Source organism: Panulirus ornatus, chromosome 51 (assembly GCF_036320965.1).
Source record: "Panulirus ornatus isolate Po-2019 chromosome 51, ASM3632096v1, whole genome shotgun sequence".
Classification (NCBI taxonomy): Eukaryota; Metazoa; Arthropoda; class Malacostraca; order Decapoda; family Palinuridae; genus Panulirus; species Panulirus ornatus.
The window spans coordinates 4,190,001-4,209,988 of NC_092274.1; the positions used below are offsets into that span (position 1 = coordinate 4,190,001).

A 19,988-nucleotide genomic window follows, 5' to 3' on the forward strand; every position below is an offset into this window, starting at 1 on the left:
CGAACCGTCGTACTCAAGGATCGTACCGTCGTACTCAAGGATCGTACCGTCTTGTTCAAGGATCGTACCGTCGTACTCAAGGATCGTACCGTCGTACTCAAGGATCGTACCGTCGTACTCAAGGATCGTACCGTCGTACTCAAGGATCGTACCGTCGTACTCAAGGATCGTACCGTCGTACTCAAGGATCGTACTGTTGCGTTCCACAATCAATGTTTGTCATATTTCATGCAATCATATCGGACATTTTATTCATTTATTTTCTCTTGACAGAATGTGAATGACTAATGAGATCTTGAGATGCTGTGGCAACCATGGCTGTATTGCTGTGGGGGACATGATTTATTGTAGTGGCCTTATTGTATTGCTGTGGGGGACATGATTTATTGTAGTGACCTTATTGTATTGCTGTGGGGGACATGATTTATTGTAGTGGCCTTATTGTATTGCTGTGGGGGACATGATTTATTGTAGTGACCTTATTGTATTGCTGTGGGGGACATGATTTATGTGAGTGAGTGAGTGAGTGTGTGTGTGTGTGTGTGTGTGTGTGTGTGTGTGTGTGTGGCTGAAGCCGGGGGGGGGGGGGGTTGTCGTGGGGTGAGCGTAGAGCCGATGGATCGTCCTCACAGTAGGGGAGAGTGTGAGAGGTCATATATGGTAGAGTTAGGGACGCTTGTACTGTCCCCTCACATCCGCTCCGATACTGTGAGGGTAATTTCTTGTGTGTGTGTGTGTGTGGCATAGAGTTACGTAGATACACACACCAATCAGACCCATGGTCCAAGCGAGGTGGTCTTGCCTTAAAACTTACATCAAAATTAAGATACGAAAAAATTGCACCGAGAGAGAGAGAGAGAGAGAGAGAGAGAGAGAGAGAGAGAGAGAGAGAGAGAGAGAGAGAGAGAGAGAGAGCCTGTATGTGAACGTGTGAAAAGATCTCGTGCTGTTTCATGAGAAACTATCAATGGGTCATCTTGCTGATGACTTGGCCATTGCAGTTCCTGCGTGTGTGTTTTGCGTCATGAGTTTGGTTCTAGTTCAGCCACTGCGGTTCTCAAGGCCACACATTATACGCAGTGCGCAATACGTCGTCACAGACGCTAAGGAAGAAATTCGAGTGTGTGTGTGTGTGTGTGTGTGTGCAGTTGTACCTAGCGTGTTATTCCGAGTTCTGCTACCCCCGCAGCTTGGACCGGGTCCAGGCAACCAAGCTTTAGTGAGGTCCATTGGTCCACCAGGCTGTTGGAAGCCGCGGTGCGCAGGTCCGGGGTTGTTCTGGTGTACTCCGTAACTACGTATCGGTGGCCTTCGGTCGGTCCTTCACCCTCACCCCAGCTGGTGGTGCTCATCCTACGGTTTTTTGGCGGGACATATGATCCCACAGACTGGTGGTGAGATTAGCGACCTGTAAGTCCCATGGTTCGCTCGGTGCGTCAGCTGGGTTGGGGACGAGCTGTCGTGGTGCCTGGCCGCTGGAGAGAGAGAGAGAGAGAGAGAGAGAGAGAGAGAGAGAGAGAGAGAGAGAGAGAGAGAGAGAGAGAGAGAGGATGTTGATGCCTCTGAAATGGTACACTTGTGGGACGTGACCTTTGACCTGACCGGTAACGCCTCGAGTCGTAAGGTGTTAAGTTAACCTAAGTGAACCTCAGAGATGTCTGGCTGCACAGTGTTTTCAAGTGAAACAGATGTTAATCTCCAAGTTCGGCTTAGTCCCAGAGCAGGCTGAGCCCGTGCACCCGACTCAGGCCTGGAAGACTCACAATATATCGTTTATGAACCCGGTTTTTTTTTTTTTTTTTTTTTTGACGGTCAGCTTCGTCTTAGATATAAAATATATCGTCTGCATACCCAGTAATGGCGCCTGCCTGGTTTATCTTTGCCTCTGATAATAGTGGCAGTCGATTAATTCACTACTACATATGGAATTACCGAATTATTGAGACGAGATTTCCCTGAACTGTTGGTGGGGCTGGGTCATCTTGCATGCCGTGGCTGTATTATCTCAAGCGTTGCAACTCCCTTCCTACCTCCACTTTTACCACATCTGTCTTCTTCAAAGTTTGTCCTTCTTCGTTGAGCTGAACCTTTCCGGCACATCCTCGTCAGCTCTCCTCTCTCTCTCTCTCTCTCTCTCTCTCTCTCTCTCTCTCTCTCTCTCTCTCTCTCTCTCTCTCTCTCTCCCCTAATGCACCCATGACTTTAACTCTTCCTCTCCCACCCCGTGACTCACTGCAGCTGCCATGGTTCTTATCCTGTACCTCGTCCATTCCAAGGTATTCTCGAGCACTCCAATCACTCTACATGCTAACAGTTCATAACTTACTCTCAGACCACCCCGTCTGCAGTACCTCATCATAATTGTGTTCATGTTTACCGTCAACCCCGTCCTTTCACACACACACACACACACACACACACACACACACACACCATCCCAAACTGTTACCAGCTTCGGGTATTTCCCCCCCCCCCTCTAGTGTCTGCCACCGGAGCCGTGTCATCTGCAAACAGCAACTGGTTCGCCCGCCCCCGCCTCTCTCACTCGTAGCTCCACCCTCACCACTTTCTCCATGAACGCATCAAACCACCACGGTGATATCGCACATCCATGACGCAGACCCACTTTCTTAAAGGACCACTCGCCTTCCTCCATTCCTCTTCGCACACTTGTAGATAGTGTGAGAAAAAAAGACCTCATTTAGGAACCTTTTTATTTACCCCATATATTCGTAGTACCTTCCATGGAAGCCTCTCTGTCTTCCCTATCATGCGCTTCTCCAGATCCGTAAATGCCACATACATTTCACTTAGCACGTACAATACATACACAGTTAATTTATGTTGAAAGCAAGCACGTCAGGTTGTTTATGTTTTCCATGCATTGTTGTCGGTATTATTTCTAGTGAGGGTGACTACTTCTTCCTTTTGATGTGTGATGTAGGTAGTGTAGATATAGTTCATTAACAGTAAAACAGAAAGTATCTTTTGTGTTTTAAAAAGGAAAGAAGTTTTCTTCCAATCCCGCCAGGACTGAGGTATTATTCTCCTCTCGTTGGCAGTATCGGAACGTCCTCCATTTTCCCCGGGAATTGCTCGCTAAAGATGGAATTCCTCCGAATAAAATATCTTCACAGGATTTCTTTATAAAACGCTGAGTGGCAGGCAGTAATGAGGAGGGAGAATGTTGGCAGGCTGGCGAACTCTCTCTCTCTCTCTCTCTCTCTCTCTCTCTCTCTCTCTCTCTCTCTCTCTCTCTCTCTCTCTCTCTCTCTCTCTCACACACACAACCCGCTAACCTATCCGTTTAAGACGATAACATCAGCGGGCCATCATTCGAGAATGTCTTCATTACGTTAGACCGTATAGGGCGAGGGGGTCGCGCAGCGCCTTCGCCTCTTCGCATGACAGTTAGGGTGACTGGTAGGGTTAGTTAGGTCTTATTTCTTAAGGGTGAGGCTTCCAGGATCCTGATCCTCAGGGAACTCACCTCCACCTGTCGAACTTTATCACGGTATCGAGGTCAAAACGCCCACTGAAGCGTTCTGTTAGTAATTATAGACATCGTACACTGTTGTACAGCGAGGCTAGGCTTACCTAACCTGTTCTGTTGTCTTTTTTTATATATATATTTTCCAGGAATTCCCCCGGCGCGCACCCGTTAGGAGCCGGACCTTTTTGTCCATAAGTCTTTCCGTGCGCCCGATACCAGTTGGTTATTGTGCCCTGAGCGAGGAGCTATAGTCGATCGGGATGATTTCGCCAGGGGCTTTCCGATATCTTGCCCCGTTTCCCCGTACGCCTGGCAGCAGCGGCGGCACCCTCAGATCTCCCAGTTATCTAAGAAAAATTATGGAAACGATGGCACGTTCATTGATATCTCTTAAATGCGTTTATGTCGCTTACTCGCATCAGTTCCTCTCAAGACTCAGGTGTCACAGGATGGAGTGTGTTGTTGTATGAGTCGCCACTTCGCGTTATTTGTGTTGTTGAAGCGTAGTGGTAGATTTATATTTTTGATGGATGCTTCATTCAGGACAAAGTGGCGTGTAAGGAATGTGCTGATGTAAGAGTCAAGCAAAAAGGACATCTAGATTAAAGGTATTAGTGCAAAATTCACAATTAATGAGCAGAAGATTTTTCCTCTTTAAAGTAACAGGAACAAAGACTAGTTGGTCCATATATGAACCAGGACATGTGAAGCGTCTGGGGTAAACCATGGAAAGTTTTGTGGGGCCTGGATGTGGAAAGGGAGCTGTGGTTTCGGTGCATTACACATGACGGCTAGAGACTGAGTGTGAACGAATGTAGCCTTTGTTGTCTTTTCATAGCGCTACCTCGCGCGCGTTAGGGTGGAGGAGGGGGGTGCCATTTCATGTGTGTCGGGGTGGCGATAGAATGGATGAAGGCAGCGAGTATGAATATGAATATGAAATTGTATCGTGAATTTCATTATTTGCTGATGTCGTCATCATTAGCAGGGGTCAGCTTGTGGCCTCAGCTGACCCCATAATAATCATCGGAAAAATGTTTTTTTGCAGCCCATCCTCACATCTGCACCTGCAGCATTTAATCCCTCACACCTACACTCGATGTCGGCCGTAGCAAATCAGAGCTGCCTCTGTAATTATAGATGACCTGACCATTTTTTCCCCAAGAACCGCCGCTCTTCCGTACTTAACCTCAAGTTCACCAATATGGAGAACGATCAGAGGCTTGCTATATTCGGCTTCCACGTCTCTCAGTTCCCTCTGGAAACAGCTACCTCTCACAGACCTGACCTCACCGCCTCTTGAATACCCGAATATCACCGCAGCGAACCAGTCAGGCAGCTGACTCACCAACAGACAAGTACTACGGTACCTGAAGTCATGGCGATGTGACCCAAGTCGCCCTAAGGGCGTCTCCTCCGTCAGTAGATGTCCCAACGTGACTCCTGACGTTTCATCTTCCTGGCAGGTTCTATTGTGGTGCCTCATCTCCGACGTCCACCTTCGGCAGGATTCGCGTGGGACACCGCCTCCGCCCGTCACGAGCAGCAGCTGTAAGAAGGGACTTACGGCCACGCCCGAGGCACTCCTGCATCCCTAGCGCCTCTTCAGGAGCCTCCTGCATCCCAAGCACAATTCGGCATCCGCATACTTCAGGAGCCGCGATACGTGCCACACCCACCTCCTCTTACAGGAGCTCCACGTTGACTGGGCAGCTTCTCACTTCTCCCACGTTCTTCATCTGAAGCCTCCTACCATCATCAGCATCACAGAGTCACCCCTGCCAAGCCAGCCTCGTATCTCACCCTGTCACAACTGGCCTTTCCTTCCCCCCTACAACCCTGCACCTCCAGTATCTTATTGCCCTCTGTTATCTCACTTTGTACTACCCAATAAAGCATTGTTGTTGTTGTTTAATGTGTTTTCGTGTCCTCTCAGTTTCACTACTACAAAAAAAAAAAATCGTAATGGGTTTGGAAATGGCGTGAGAGGCTAGGGAGGGTGCTGGTAATACGCAAAATATGTGGCGCGTGAAGTATGTAGTTTGATGTGTGCGTGTGTGTTTGGGACTTGGCACTTCCCGGAAGCAAGTTCAAAGGTTGGCTGAAAAATAAGTAGCGGTCATGCATGTTCATTTCAGTGTCTCTATTGTGTCAAATTGGATGACTGTTGCATGTAACTTCAGAGCGAGGTGCAAAGCTTTTGTTGGCAGCTGCGTTATGTTACAGAATTCAACAGTCAAACATGTTTTGCAATGTTCCAGTACTTAGGTGTAACCTCATGGCTGTAATGTCCGTTCCGTGCGACCCTTGTCCAACCGAAGGCTAGATCTTGCGTGTGCTGGCCTGACTACAAAATCAAGATGTGATGACCTGTATATTTGTATTAGTGACTTTGGTTTGTTTTGATTGGTTGGTCTGTTAGGCTTTGGACCCGTTGACAGCCGGGGCCGCCGATGTGTAGTTATCACCAAACGAAAACATTTTTACACCTTCAGGTGTTCAAGATAATTCTCATACCACCTGAAACCCATATTTATAACAATCCTTCCGTGTGGATTGATGCCAGAGTCCTGGCAGTCCAGAAATACACAGTCTGCCTTCCCCTAAGTACTGTATGGGCCATTGGCCAATCCTGTCAAAGAAATATGTAAGATTTACCAAGATGACCACTTTCCTTTGAACTCATGCTACCTCATAGCAATTTCTTTTTCGTAAATAATCCACTTTTTTTTTATTATCCTTTCCAGCATTTTTCATACAGCCATGCTCTTCAGAGACGTTGGCCTCCAGACTTTTTTCTTCATTGGTACATTATCTTCCTTCACTCCTTTGCCACTGATCTCACTCTTCTCAATGTGTGTACTTTGAGGTAAAAGTCCAAATACATTTTTTACCACTGAGGTGGTAATTGTCAGTTTGTAATCTGTCAGTGTTGCCCTTGGGCCATTTTCTGAAAGGGTCCTGGTGTTATTCCAGTGTCCCATTTTAGGGGCTCCTGCAGGTCCAAGGCTACACTAAATTCAGTTGCTGAGACAAGATGGAATTCTTTGAAGTGAGAAGTTTTTTGACATGATAGTACCTTGTTTTGTCAGTTGAGGTTGGTACAGCTTGCCAAAGTTGACTTTTCATTCATGTTGTAACCTCAGTCAGGCAGAGTCTGGTAACAGCTGCCAGTTTGTATGTCTTCATATACATTACTAACGTTAAAGAATGATTTCTGCAGTATCATGATTTGGAGCAGCTTGTTTGCTGTGTGTGGCCTACTTTTAGTTGTTTAACAATAATATTTAGAACTTTATACAAAAGTATCAGACTTTTGATAGTTGATAACTCCTAATGACTGTTTTAGGTATCATGTAGATAGTGCATGTGTGTGATGCTTGCTGTCTCCTTCAGATGTCGGCTGTGTCTGCTGTGGACCCTCCTGGTGGCGCAGGTGAAGATGGGGGTGGTATCCCCTTCATTGATGACAGTGGGTCTTCTTGTGCTTCTTCCACAATGGGTGAGGAAGATGACACTACCTCACTTAGCAGACTGTTGGATGATGCTGCCTCCAGAGAGTTTAGCATCAATGGTCTTCATGATGACCTGGCCTCACTCTCTTGTGGATATGCCTCCCTTGATGCTCACAGTGATGCCCACAGTGATACCCACAGTGAAGGCCAGAGTGATGTTCACAGTGATGCTCATAGCCGGAGTGATGTGGGCAGTAGTGGGGAGTCCCAGGAAAAATACCGATCAGGGTCAGGAAGGTGGTCGTGGCAGCAGTCATCACCTGGCTCCCGAAGAACCTCCAAATCCAGTATTAAATCCACAGACAACCTGTATGAAGATCCTCCTGATAATGAAGATGAAGACCAGAAACCCCAACCAACATTGCCACCTTCTTTGCCTCCTTGTGATACCTGTGAGGATCGTTCATCCACGTCCTCTTCGTGTTTTACTCGAACATCCTCATCAGTGCTTTCATGTACCACTTGTGCAGCAGAGTCCGATGCTCGACCTGAGGGTGATCCCCATGGTGACCCCAGACCAGTGGAACAGACACCAAATGATCCTGCACAACCCTCCAATCCTTTGCCTTCCAGTAATAACCAGACTATCCCACCCAGTAACTTCAAGACTTCAGAGTCGCTTGATGTTCAAACACCCCTCAGTAATGGTCAGATGACACCTCATCGCCTCAGTCTCACAATTAAGGTAAGTATGCTTAGTTTGCATTTTGCATTTGGTTAGCATGACTAACAAGATAAATTAGACCCTGTTGACTGAGACCAGTCTGTCAAGTTTTGTATGCTTGATCAAGTATTTATTATATATTAAATGACGAAAGCTTAATGTGCAGGAGGTGTGGAGCCCAGGTGGTGAAATCCCTGTGCCATTGGTGGCATCAACCCCACAGCTTAGTAGCACTGGAGTTGTAGATGCCAAATACGCTACACCACACCACTACATTTCCTCCATGCGGGTGGCATCCATGCGAGGTGCAGCTGACATGGGTGGTGCCCTGGTGGCACGTGTAGCTACCTTTCTCAGGACACAGTACAAGAGTCTCATCTCCAACCCTCTCCAGCTGCCATGGTGTCCAGGTTTTAGGTAAATCTTCATGTTCTATTACCCTTGTTTACTAAATGCATTTAGGTGCCTCCCTTTGTAATTTTTTCAGCTAATTTGCCAGTTTTTAGCATTTAATGGGTCACACCATCTGCTAGTACATTTCATCATCTAATCTCAGTTCTTGTGTCACACCTATTTTTCTTAGGTTCACTTGACTGCTAATATCGTTTTCCCACAAATGTTCCTTGACAACCTTGGTCCTTTTCTTTATCTAGGTGCTATTTTACACCTAGGTAAAAATAGAAGTTTGGCTTGACTATAATTCTTGCCATGTGTTGAAATTTCATTAGTTAATCTCTTGAGCACCTCTAGCATCACTCTGGTTATAGCCTTATTCTGGATGTTGTAATATCATGCAACTTTCCCATGGTTTAGTTAGAGACAAAAATATGAATTGCATGTGTTGTATTACTGTTTTTGATAGCATGTTTTTATATGAAAAAATTAAAGTGAAAGATTTATTTGATTAATGTATATTGGATATATTTTGCTGCAGAATGATAGTGAGTGAGTTTGAAACAAGCTTGGTACAAGTGCCTCTTGCACCACACCTTAAGGTTCCCCCTGGTCTGCTAACAGTACCAAGCATTCTCCAGCCTCATCAGGTTAGTTAATCAAAGTTCATGTATGACATCTTTAACAAATGAGCAGTAATTGTTAGTGCTGCCATTGTAGTATCTCAGACTATGTACTATGATTTCTCATTATTATTTGTGAGACTTTCCTCTGTCGAAATTGATTGTTATTACACCATTTCATTCTGTGCTCCACAAGATATGAGTTTGAAGCAAGTCTTCTTTTCTCTCCAGTGCAAGTCAAAGTATAATTATTTTTCAAATCACATTTTTACCAAAATGCTCATTTTCTTGTACAAAAATATATTTTCTAAAAATCTCACAAACCCAATAAAGCATTTTAAAAGGATTTCCTTGTACACCAAAAAAGAAATGGGTTTTGAAAAAACATACTACTGTGCACCATGCAGACTGTAGCTTCATACAATCCCTGGTGAGCCTATGTCTGTCATTTCTAGCTCCCAGCTCACTAACTATTTTCTTTATATATGATATTTCACATGATGCTTATATATCACTTACCTATAAACATGATCTATATATATTTATTGATAATGCATTTCTGGAGCATTTTCATTAATGAATACAGCACATACAAAAACAGCATGTAATACTGCCAATAATCTTTCACTCTCCACGAGAGATGGCTGTTTAATGTTTTTATAAATAACTAGACTCAGCTCTTAGAGTCCTTGTGTAGATGAGACCTGTAAATCATAGGAATGAAAAGTAATGATGTAGAACCTGCATAATTCAAGTTACAGTCTTTGTAGTCCAATGGTTCTCTGATGCATTAGACTCATGCAGGGTGACAGGATCCAATAGGTTAAAGAGCATGCACAAAATTGTTCTTCATGCATATTGCAGTCCTGTTTTTCATCAGTTTATTTTCTGTCAGATGTGACCCCTTGTGTTTTTGGATAAACAGGTCTTACTCTGTCTTGCAATTTATATATACTTATTTATTTTAATATTTTATCAATATTCCTTTCTCAGTTACCATTTAACGAGTCAACTGTTGAAGACCGACCAAAGCGTGTTCTGGTCGAGGGTGACCCAGGCTATGGCAAATCAACTTTAGCCCTTAAGCTAGCATATGACTGGGCCTCTGACCCAACAGGATCATACCTCTCATCATACAGGTAAAATGACTTAAAGTTCAGCTCCTGTCAGTGTTATGTCTCTTTTGTCATAAATCTCGAGTTTTGTAATCATTTTTAGCATAGTGGATGCAGAAATGAAATTCTTGCAGAATTATGTAGACCAAAGACTGTCCTTGGAAGATAAAAATTTTGAAAGACAGAGCAGGTGTGCCAAATGGGTATATATGTTTAATGTATGTGTAGAAACGTTATGCCTTTTCATGAAAGTGTTTGTTTCTTAAGTGTCAACCTAGATAGTTTGTATTTTTATTCATTAACCAAGTTTGTATTTTTATTCGTTAACTAGTTAGTTTGTATTTTTGTTCGTTCCACTGTTGAGAACCTTGTATCCGTCATAAATTCTAGATATATAGAACATTGAAATATTGATTGCCTTTGCTAACAGAGGCTTAACAGGCATCATATCAGATAATACCTCACTGTATAATACCACGAGTTAATGTTTTTCATTTTGATAAATCACTTTGCTGCTGACTTATGTATGAAAAAGGATTTTTATGTATCTCACTCTTTTAGAGCTTCCCAATATTCACTGTACTTTCAAAATACCAAACCAAGTGCATGTAGTAGAAAATAAAAGCATTATTGCTTCACTTAGGGTTTGTTAAGCAAAAAAAAAGTACAAATCTTTTTTCCTCTTACAGTATCCCTTACTCTTAGTTTCATCTTTCTCTCTTGGTATTCTTCCTCCTTATTTTCCTCTTTTACTGAAATAACAGTTTTAATGCGCATTAATTACTGGGATATGCTAGTATGCATTTCATGAATTATATATTTTTAATTTCATTTAATGTCTTTTAGCTTGGTGTTTGTCCTCACGTTACGAGATTTTCGTGGTGGTTCCCTGTTTTCTCATTTGTGTAAAGAGGTTCTCCCAAGACATATATTAAGTAAAGAAGCAATGAACACTCTATGGAATCATATGAAGAAAATTGATGACAAGGTAAGATGATATTTGATTTTATCAGCTGCAATATCATGACAGATGGTTAGGAGAAACAAAGAGTTTTTGACATATGTATCCCATAAACAAGGAAGATTTTAACATCGTCTAAAAAGAGTGGGAAAATAGAAAAGATAGTCATATTGTAGATGTTATAGCTTGTGGAATTATTACCATCTAACCCGGATAACAAGTATATCCCCAGTATTTTTAAATTTATTCAGCAACTTGAAACTTTTAATCATCACTCAACTCTTTTCTCTTTCATTTGCCACCCATCATGGGCAGATACATGTTTGTTATCTTATCCCTGTAACTCAGCCCCCCTTTTACTTCACTACTGTGGGAAACAGGGAATAAGTATTTAAGAAAAAGAAAAAATCTCCCTTTCATGTGTTAGGTGACGTGTTTACATGTGTACCTCTTTTGAGAATAAATTTTGCCAATTTGGCATCTTTACTCCCATATTTGGAAGCTAGCAAAGGGTGGGGATGCTTAGTTATCTTTGGTAGACTTAGACCAAAATTATTGTAATGATTTATCATTTAGAATCTATTATTATGAGACACATCCATGTGAAAGACCTTAACTTTTGATTATTATCCAACAGGTGCTCTTTCTGCTTGTGGGATATGATGAACTGAGTGAAGAAGAAAGTGGAGATATCACTGAGCTGATTGAGGGACAGATGTTCGCAAATGCAACTGTTGTCATCACTTCACGACCTGGATCCTCCAAACCTATTCCACCAATGTTGCACAGACGGCTTCTAATAGCTGGACTTGCTCCTGATCAAACTCATAGGTTCATCTCACGTTACTTTGAGTCTATCGGCAAACCTGGAAGGGGAGATGAGGTAAAAACTGCAGATATAGCCAGCATACATAGGATATTAATTGTTTCTTTGTAAGAGAGTGGCAAGACACACACAAAATTTAAGTGTTTGAAATAGGTTGATGACATAGTGACAGTTATATAAAGGAGTAGAGATAGAGCAACCAAAATACATTACATGAAGTAGCAAGAAACTAGTTAGAAAAGATGTAAAGAAATACTTTCATAACATAAGAATGATGGATGAATGGCACAAGGGTATTGAGGAAATAGTTAATGCAGACAGCATATGTGAATTTGAGAGATAGGGCCTCATGAGCATAACACATCTTTCCCATACAGTACAAGTAGATAAACAACTCAGTTTCTTGGGATTGTTAGGCTGCCTTGCTATACAGCAGTATTACAGTTTTGGTTATTTATAGCTCTGGATGCTGCTAAGATGGAACACTTGTTGTATACCAAGGTAGCAAGCAGGCCAGAAAAGAGAGAAGAAAATGAAAGCAGAAGTATGAAATTTTTCTATTGATGTGTCGTATGATATGTATGATATGACCCTATTAAGCAGATTTATAAGATGAAACATAATATCATAAAGCAGCTATTTACACAGTAGCCTAGAATGCTTAGGAGAAGTTACAGTCAAACACTTACTTGTAATAGAGAATCTCCAATATGATAATGTTATTGTTATCTCATTTTCCCCCAAGGTCCTTTCTCTCATCTCGGCAAGTAAAGAAAAATATGGAGACCTGATCACATGCCCCATCATGTGCTTGGCTATGGGAGTTCTGTATGAAGATTTAGGGGGAAAGCTACCTTCTAGACTCACAGATATGTACATGTCACTTATAAAGCATATGATTCGAAAGAATTTGATCAGCAGAGGGGAACCAATGTGCTATGATGTTTTACCTGACAAGTACAACAAGCTTTTATCGGTAAGTGTATACGCCGACCTAGGACTTTGCAAATTAGTTAAAAGGTCAGATATTACTAATTTACACATATCGTAGGAATTCGGTCTTAAAGCTGTCATTATGTTGTGGGCTACAGAATGCAAACATAGATAAAACTCAAATCATCTCAGATTGAAGTTTTTATGATTGAGATTTGATTAGTGAAATACGAGAGAAGCAAAACATGGTAGCAAGACATAGGTTTTGAAAACTGTTAAGTTTAATGGAGGTAGTGAGTATGAATACGACTATATAAGATTGCAAGGTAGTAAAAGAACTCATTTGTTGTATGGTCAGGAAGAGTGGATGGAAAACAGAAAGTAAAAGAAATATGCAATCACATAAAAGTAAAAGGGAAATTGTGTCTGTAAGTATATTACTTATGTGTTTCATGTATTTTTCATATTCTCTACATATGATTACCAGCAGGAAAGAAATGGGGAATTTTTTAAGACTTATGAATGCTTGTTTGAGTCATTGATAAAAGAATTCATTATCATCTGCTACAGACATATAAATGATAATATGTTTGGCAAGGAGTTATGTTTACCTTTATTAAATTTTCATCAAAGGGAAGTGAAAAGTAGAAATATAAGAGTTAATGAGTAAAAGGAATTGAGGGAAAAGCAGATTTTATTTCTAGTATATGGAGTAGGTGTGTGCAATCAAATAACTGATATTTTACTCATATAAAGAACATCTTTGTAAATTCATATCACTGTTTTATGAGGTATTAATTATTTAATATTCTTACGAATGTGAATAGGTAAAAGTAGAAGACATTCATTATTTATATATTTTTTTTTTTTTTTTTGGCTTTGTCGCTGTCTCCCGCGTTTGCGAGGTAGCGCAAGGAAACAGACGAAAGAAATGGCCCAACCCACCCCCATACACATGCCTTGATTCAATCTACTGACAGCACGTCAACCCCGGTATACCACATCGCTCCAATTCACTCTATTCTTTGCCCTCCTTTCACCCTCCTGCATGTTCAGGCCCCGATCACACAAAATCTTTTTCGCTCCATCTTTCCACCTCCAATTTGGTCTCCCTCTTCTCCTCGTTCCCTCCACCTCCGACACATATATCCTCTTTGTCAATCTTTCCTCACTCATTCTCTCCATGTGACCAAACCATTTCAAAACACCCTCTTCTGCTCTCTCAACCACGCTCTTTTTATTTCCACACATCTCACTTACCCTTACGTTACTTACTCGATCAAACCACCTCACACCACACATTGTCCTCAAACATCTCATTTCCAGCACATCCATCCTCCTGCGCACAACTCTATCCATAGTCCACGCCTCGCAACCATACAACATTGTTGGAACCACTATTCCTTCAAACATACCCATTTTTGCTTTCCGAGATAATGTTCTCGACTTCCACACATTCTTCAAGGCTCCCAGAATTTTCGCCCCCTCCCCCACCCTATGATCCACTTCCGCTTCCATGGTTCCATCCGCTGCCAGATCCACTCCCAGATATCTAAAACACTTCACTTCCTCCAGTTTTTCTCCATTCAAACTCACCTCCCAATTGAATTGACCCTCAACCCTACTGTACCTAATAACCTTGCTCTTATTCACATTTACTCTTAACTTTCTTCTTTCACACACTTTACCAAACTCAGTCACCAGCTTCTGCAGTTTCTCACATGAATCAGCCACCAGCGCTGTATCATCAGCGAACAACAACTGACTCACTTCCCAAGCTCTCTCATCCCCAACAGACTTCATACTTGCCCCTCTTTCCAAAACTCTTGCATTCACCTCCCTAACAACCCCATCCATAAACAAATTAAACAACCATGGAGACATCACACACCCCTGCCGCAAATATATATATATATATATTTTTTTTTTTTTTTTTTTTTTTTTGTCGTAGAAGGCGACTAAGAGGGGAGGGAGCGGGTGGCTGGAAATCCTCCCCTCTCTTGTTTTTTTTTTAATTTTCCAAAAGAAGGAACAGAGAAGGGGGTCAGGTGAGGATATTCCTTCTAAGGCCCAGTTCTCTGTTCTTAACGCTACCTCGCTATCGCGGGAAATGGCGAATAGTATGAAAAAAAATATATATATCAAATCTATCAGTATCTCTTTTTAGGTAGACAGGCATTTATTTAGTTTTTGGTGTTTCAGTTTATGTATCTTTTCTGTAACGAGAATCCATTTACAGCAGTTTTTCTGTAATTCATGAACAAAGGGAGAATTTTAATTAAATTTCTGAATAAGGACTGGTGTTGCAGGATTTTGGAAAAATGGCTTTGGAAGCACTGAAGACAAATGTCCCCTACTTCACTGGACAAGATCTGAAGACAAAGTGTCAGCATGGTGGAGAAGTCGTTGACCTTGGAATTTTACTAAAGATGCAGTCAATGTCAAAGCTGACCAAAAAGGATCACTACACACCAGTTCATAAATCCTTTTTGGAATTTCTAGGAGCTTTCTACCTCTCAGGTCTCATTCATGATATCTCATTACTACAGTTAGAAATAGACAGCATTGCAGAAAAAATGGACATCACACATCCAGTATTAAGGTATGAAACATATTCAGATTTTTTCATCTTAGATCTTGTCCCAGGTTGTAGGAGGGAATTGTTGTCGTTAGAGGACGCCAAGCATATTTCTGAAGGTATGTAAAGGAGTAATTTTGGTGGCATAATAATTAATTACCTTTGATTCCTCTCTCATTTACTCCACAGCTGAATGAACCAGTTGTATCCTCTAGGTAAAAATGAGCTTAACTATTGTCTCCAGTATTAAACTTAGTAACTGAGTGCTGTGTGTATTGCTCTAGTTAACCACCCAAAAAACTGAGGGTCACAGATTTTTTTTTCTTCATCAGAGTTTCTTTGCTAGTTGTATGAACAAAGTACTCAAGTTTTTGAGCCTATGTAGGCATGTACTTATTACAAGATTTGGCTAGAAAGGTAGGGTTAGCACATGGTGTTAGGGAAATAATGTGGGTGACATCTTGTCTGACCTCCTTTGATTTGTAAGTCACATGGACATGACACTCACACACACTAGTTATATTTTTAAAGGATGATTATCTTTAGGCATGTGAAAAATAGTTGATTTATCAGTGCAGATAGTATGATTTGATTTCGATATTTTTCTTTAAACTCATTTTTATTTACAAGTAGTCCATCACGTTGATACACCTTTGCCACTCTAGTACAGTAATACATATTCAACTTATTTCAAGTTTCTTGATTTCAAGAAACCTTTCAGAGCTGAAAAGCTGCTTAACTATTCCGTATATATTTTTAAGTTTACCTGCCAAGTGAGACTTTTGTCTTGTTCACCTCTCCATTGATACAGAAACAAGACATCACTGCTTACAATCACCAGTCTTTCGCTAAGTTTATTTCGCCCTTCTTTAAGCTCATAACTTGCTTGCAACTTCCATGATTGTCATTCAGTCATTTCATATAATTTTGCCTGTAACAGTATTCTCCCAGTTTTCTTGTATTTTTGATAATTTTAGGAGACCTCCATTCTTGCCATTGTGTTTCCTGCTTCCTGTAACCTCTGAATTTGAAGTACTGCAAATAATTGTTATCTGTCAGGAGTACAAAATGTATCCATGATAATCAAACTTATGAAAACTTTTTATAGATATATCAAATGTGTCTTTTATTATTGTGCATGGTAAATAATAAGATGGAAAGGAGAGTAGTGGTGCTAAAAGTACCGATTAATGTTTTTTATTTTCTTTTCAGACAAAATTCTGGCCTGATGGTGCTGAGATATTTGGTTGGCCTTTTGGGTCGGAATGCACACATCATCTTTAATATTGTTTCCCAGATGGGTGTCCAACAAAGAATACTTTTCCTCCTTTTGAAAGAAAGTGGCATGTATCAGATGAATGTGTTGGAGGTAAGGGACAAGCTTCTTTATGTTCCAAAAAGTGAACTAATACTTTTTTATGTAGGAGAATACATATATTTTATACCTTACCATACCTGTCTGCCCCAGGACCCCTTTATGGGGCTTCTGCAGCATTTTAGGAGGTAATCAAATCCATTGGTTGGATTCACAGATCATAAAGTGTATTAGTGTTATATGATTGCTTTTGTTAAGGGATTGTAAATCAGTAAAGAAGTGGTCAGTTTCTTCAGCATGGAAGTTACAACTTAGGCTCGAGGGGCCATGTGATACATTGAATTAGTATTTGTAATGATTGGATGGGAGGGTGGATGGTGTTCATATTGCAAACTAGAAAGAGTGTCATACTTGACTAAGGAGAGCAGTTTCAGATGGGTGTATATTTGGTGTAGTAGAGTTCAAGATTGAATTAAGGGGTAGTTGCTTAGTGCTTGTTGAGTCATTACAGTGTGATTATATTTAGTCAGAGCTTATTTGTTTGAGTTGCTGAATAGTTAGGCAAGGATGAGCTTTTATTTCTGCTTAAGGTTGGTTGTTGATTATGAAATGGTGTAGATGGAAAGTGGCTAAAGTTTTTCAAAGAATTAGATGCCATTTTTGTTGAGATGAGACTAAACTGGAAGTATTTTAGTTTAATGTTGCTGGTTTTTAGTCCAGTTGGTTGATAAGCAATCACTGATTGTTCTCATTGTTTTGTTTTCTGTGGTTTGTTTTGTTGTTTTCCTTTGTGAGGATGGGAAACAAGACAGGTGAAGATATAAAGAGAGGAAAAGGAAGAGGGGGAGACCAAAAATGAAATGGAAGGATGGAAGAAAAGAAGGTTTTGAGTTATTCGGGATGGTGTTTAGCATGCACAGGTTTGAGTGAATAGGTCCATAGGGTTTAGAGTGCTGTCTGTGGCTGAATTAAGCTACATGAAGTCGTCAGAGGAAACAGCAGAGAGACTCATGGTATTTGGATGTGGATAGGAGGGCTCTGGTTTTGATAATTATACATGACAACTAGAGATGAGAGTGAGGATAAGAGTGAGTGCTCAAATTACAGAGGTATAAGTTTGTTGAGTATTCCTGGTAAATTATATGGGAGGATATTGATTGAGAGGGTGAAGGCATGTACAGAGCATCAGATTGGGGAAGAGCAGTGTGGTTTCAGAAGTGGTAGAGGATGTGTGGATCAGGTGTTTGCTTTGAAGAATGTATGTGAGAAATACTTAGAAAAGCAAATGGATTTGTATGTAGCATTTATGGATCTGGAGAAGGCATATGATAGAGTTGATAGAGATGCTCTGTGGAAGGTATTAAGAATATATGGTTTGGGAGGCAAGTTGTTAGAAGCAGTGAAAAGTTTTTATCGAGGATGTAAGGCATGTGTACGTGTAGGAAGAGAGGAAAGTGATTGGTTCTCAGTGAATGTAGGTTTGCGGCAGGGGTGTGTGATGTCTCCATGGTTGTTTAATTTGTTTATGGATGGGGTTGTTAGGGAGGTGAATGCAAGAGTTTTGGAAAGAGGGGCAAGTATGAAGTCTGTTGGGGATGAGAGAGCTTGGGAAGTGAGTCAGTTGTTGTTCGCTGATGATACAGCGCTGGTGGCTGATTCATGTGAGAAACTGCAGAAGCTGGTGACTGAGTTTGGTAAAGTGTGTGAAAGAAGAAAGTTAAGAGTAAATGTGAATAAGAGCAAGGTTATTAGGTACAGTAGGGTTGAGGGTCAAGTCAACTGGGAGGTGAGTTTGAATGGAGAAAAACTGGAGGAAGTGAAGTGTTTTAGATATCTGGGAGTGGATCTGGCAGCGGATGGAACCATGGAAGCGGAAGTGGATCATAGGGTGGGGGAGGGGGCGAAAATTCTGGGAGCCTTGAAGAATGTGTGGAAGTCGAGAACATTATCTCGGAAAGCAAAAATGGGTATGTTTGAAGGAATAGTGGTTCCAACAATGTTGTATGGTTGCGAGGCGTGGGCTATGGATAGAGTTGTGCGCAGGAGGATGGATGTGCTGGAAATGAGATGTTTGAGGACAATATGTGGTGTGAGGTGGTTTGATCGAGTAAGTAACGTAAGGGTAAGAGAGATGTGTGGAAATAAAAAGAGCGTGGTTGAGAGAGCAGAAGAGGGTGTTTTGAAGTGGTTCGGGCACATGGAGAGAATGAGTGAGGAAAGATTGACCAAGAGAATATATGTGTCGGAGGTGGAGGGAACGAGGAGAAGAGGGAGACCAAATTGGAGGTGGAAAGATGGAGTGAAAAAGATTTTGTGTGATCGGGGCCTGAACATGCAGGAGGGTGAAAGGAGGGCAAGGAATAGAGGGATTTGGAGCGATGTGGTATACCGGGGTTGACGTGCTGGCAGTGGATTGAATCAAGGCATGTGAAGCGTCTGGAGTAAACCATGGAAAGCTGTGTAGGTATGTATATTTGCGTGTGTGGATGTATGTATATACATGTGTATGGGGGTGGGTTGGGCCATTTCTTTCGTCTGTTTCCTTGCGCTACCTCGCAAACGCGGGAGACAGCGGCAAAAAAAAAAAAAAAAAAAAAAACTAGAGATTGAATGTGAGCAAATGGGTACCATTTCTGTGTCTTCTTGGTACTACCTAATTGACTTGAGAAACGGCTGATGAACATAAAAGTGCATTTATATAAAAGAATGAACCCCAGTCAAAGGAAAATGTTTTAATGATCCCCAAATGATTTAGGCTGATTGATGCAGTGTTCAGAGACATGTTAAATGAACTTTAGTATTAATAAATGGATGTTTATTTATTTTGGCCATAGAAATATTAATTACAGATATAAAATGTTTAGTGAGCTCTTATTAGAAGTTTTATTGATAGACCTATCCAGTGTTTCCTGCCTTTGTTAGGTAGGCATCAAGATCAAACAACTGGGCCTTTAAGAAAAAGTTCAGTCTTATCTGTCCTGTGTTTCTACTTTTGGAAAGTATTGATGCAAGAGTGGAAGATATCTAGATCCCCTACTTCCACCACCTGAGTCGTTCATGATATGTAAGACATATGTGGCTAGTAATCTCTTTTTTTCCTTGTCCCAGGGATAATTATTAGAAGTACAAGAAAAAAAGATATCTTGGAGTGATAATTATTGAAAACTTAGAATATACAAAAGAATGCCTGGCTGCATATAATAAACAAATAATGATAGATTTTGTAGTTGCAGTAGAAATATACAGTATGAAACAAAAGATACAATACTTACCCCATATAGACCTCAGATAGAAAAACAGTTTGTTCTTTGGTTTTACTCACCAGATTTGGTCAGAGACAAAGAAAAACTACAATGAATAGAAAGAAGAGCAACAGAACAAATTTTGTTTCTCAGAAATAAGTCCTATAAAGTGCATTATTCCATCTTTTTCTATTTTTTCAGATCTAAGTCTCCTCTTTGGAGTGTCTCATGCCATTAATAGAATAGGATAGGTTTTCCATTCACTTTTTCAATTGAAATTTCAGCATCAGTATACTATACTCACTTTATATGATGTAGTGCTCTAAGGTA

General features: G+C 41.1%; 1 protein-coding gene across 6 annotated transcripts in view; it reads left to right on the plus strand.

Annotated features, from left to right (window-relative positions):
* The window catches only part of LOC139764851 (uncharacterized), a 174,082-nt gene that overhangs the window by 125,327 nt on the left and 28,767 nt on the right, over positions 1–19,988 (plus strand). For 3 of the 6 annotated variants that reach the window (XM_071691853.1, XM_071691854.1, XM_071691852.1), the window contains 9 exons: positions 6,890–7,693; positions 7,839–8,089; positions 8,607–8,715; positions 9,682–9,827; positions 10,650–10,791; positions 11,402–11,647; positions 12,336–12,566; positions 14,833–15,125; positions 16,314–16,470. In XM_071691853.1, coding sequence (XP_071547954.1) covers positions 6,890–7,693; positions 7,839–8,089; positions 8,607–8,715; positions 9,682–9,827; positions 10,650–10,791; positions 11,402–11,647; positions 12,336–12,566; positions 14,833–15,125; positions 16,314–16,470 — 2,379 coding nt within the window. Of the gene's footprint in view, positions 1–5,533; positions 5,590–5,711; positions 5,856–6,889; positions 7,694–7,838; positions 8,090–8,606; positions 8,716–9,681; positions 9,828–10,649; positions 10,792–11,401; positions 11,648–12,335; positions 12,567–14,832; positions 15,126–16,313; positions 16,471–19,988 lie in introns of those variants that run through there. The other 3 variants (XM_071691856.1, XM_071691851.1, XM_071691855.1) reach the window with 3 other exon arrangements.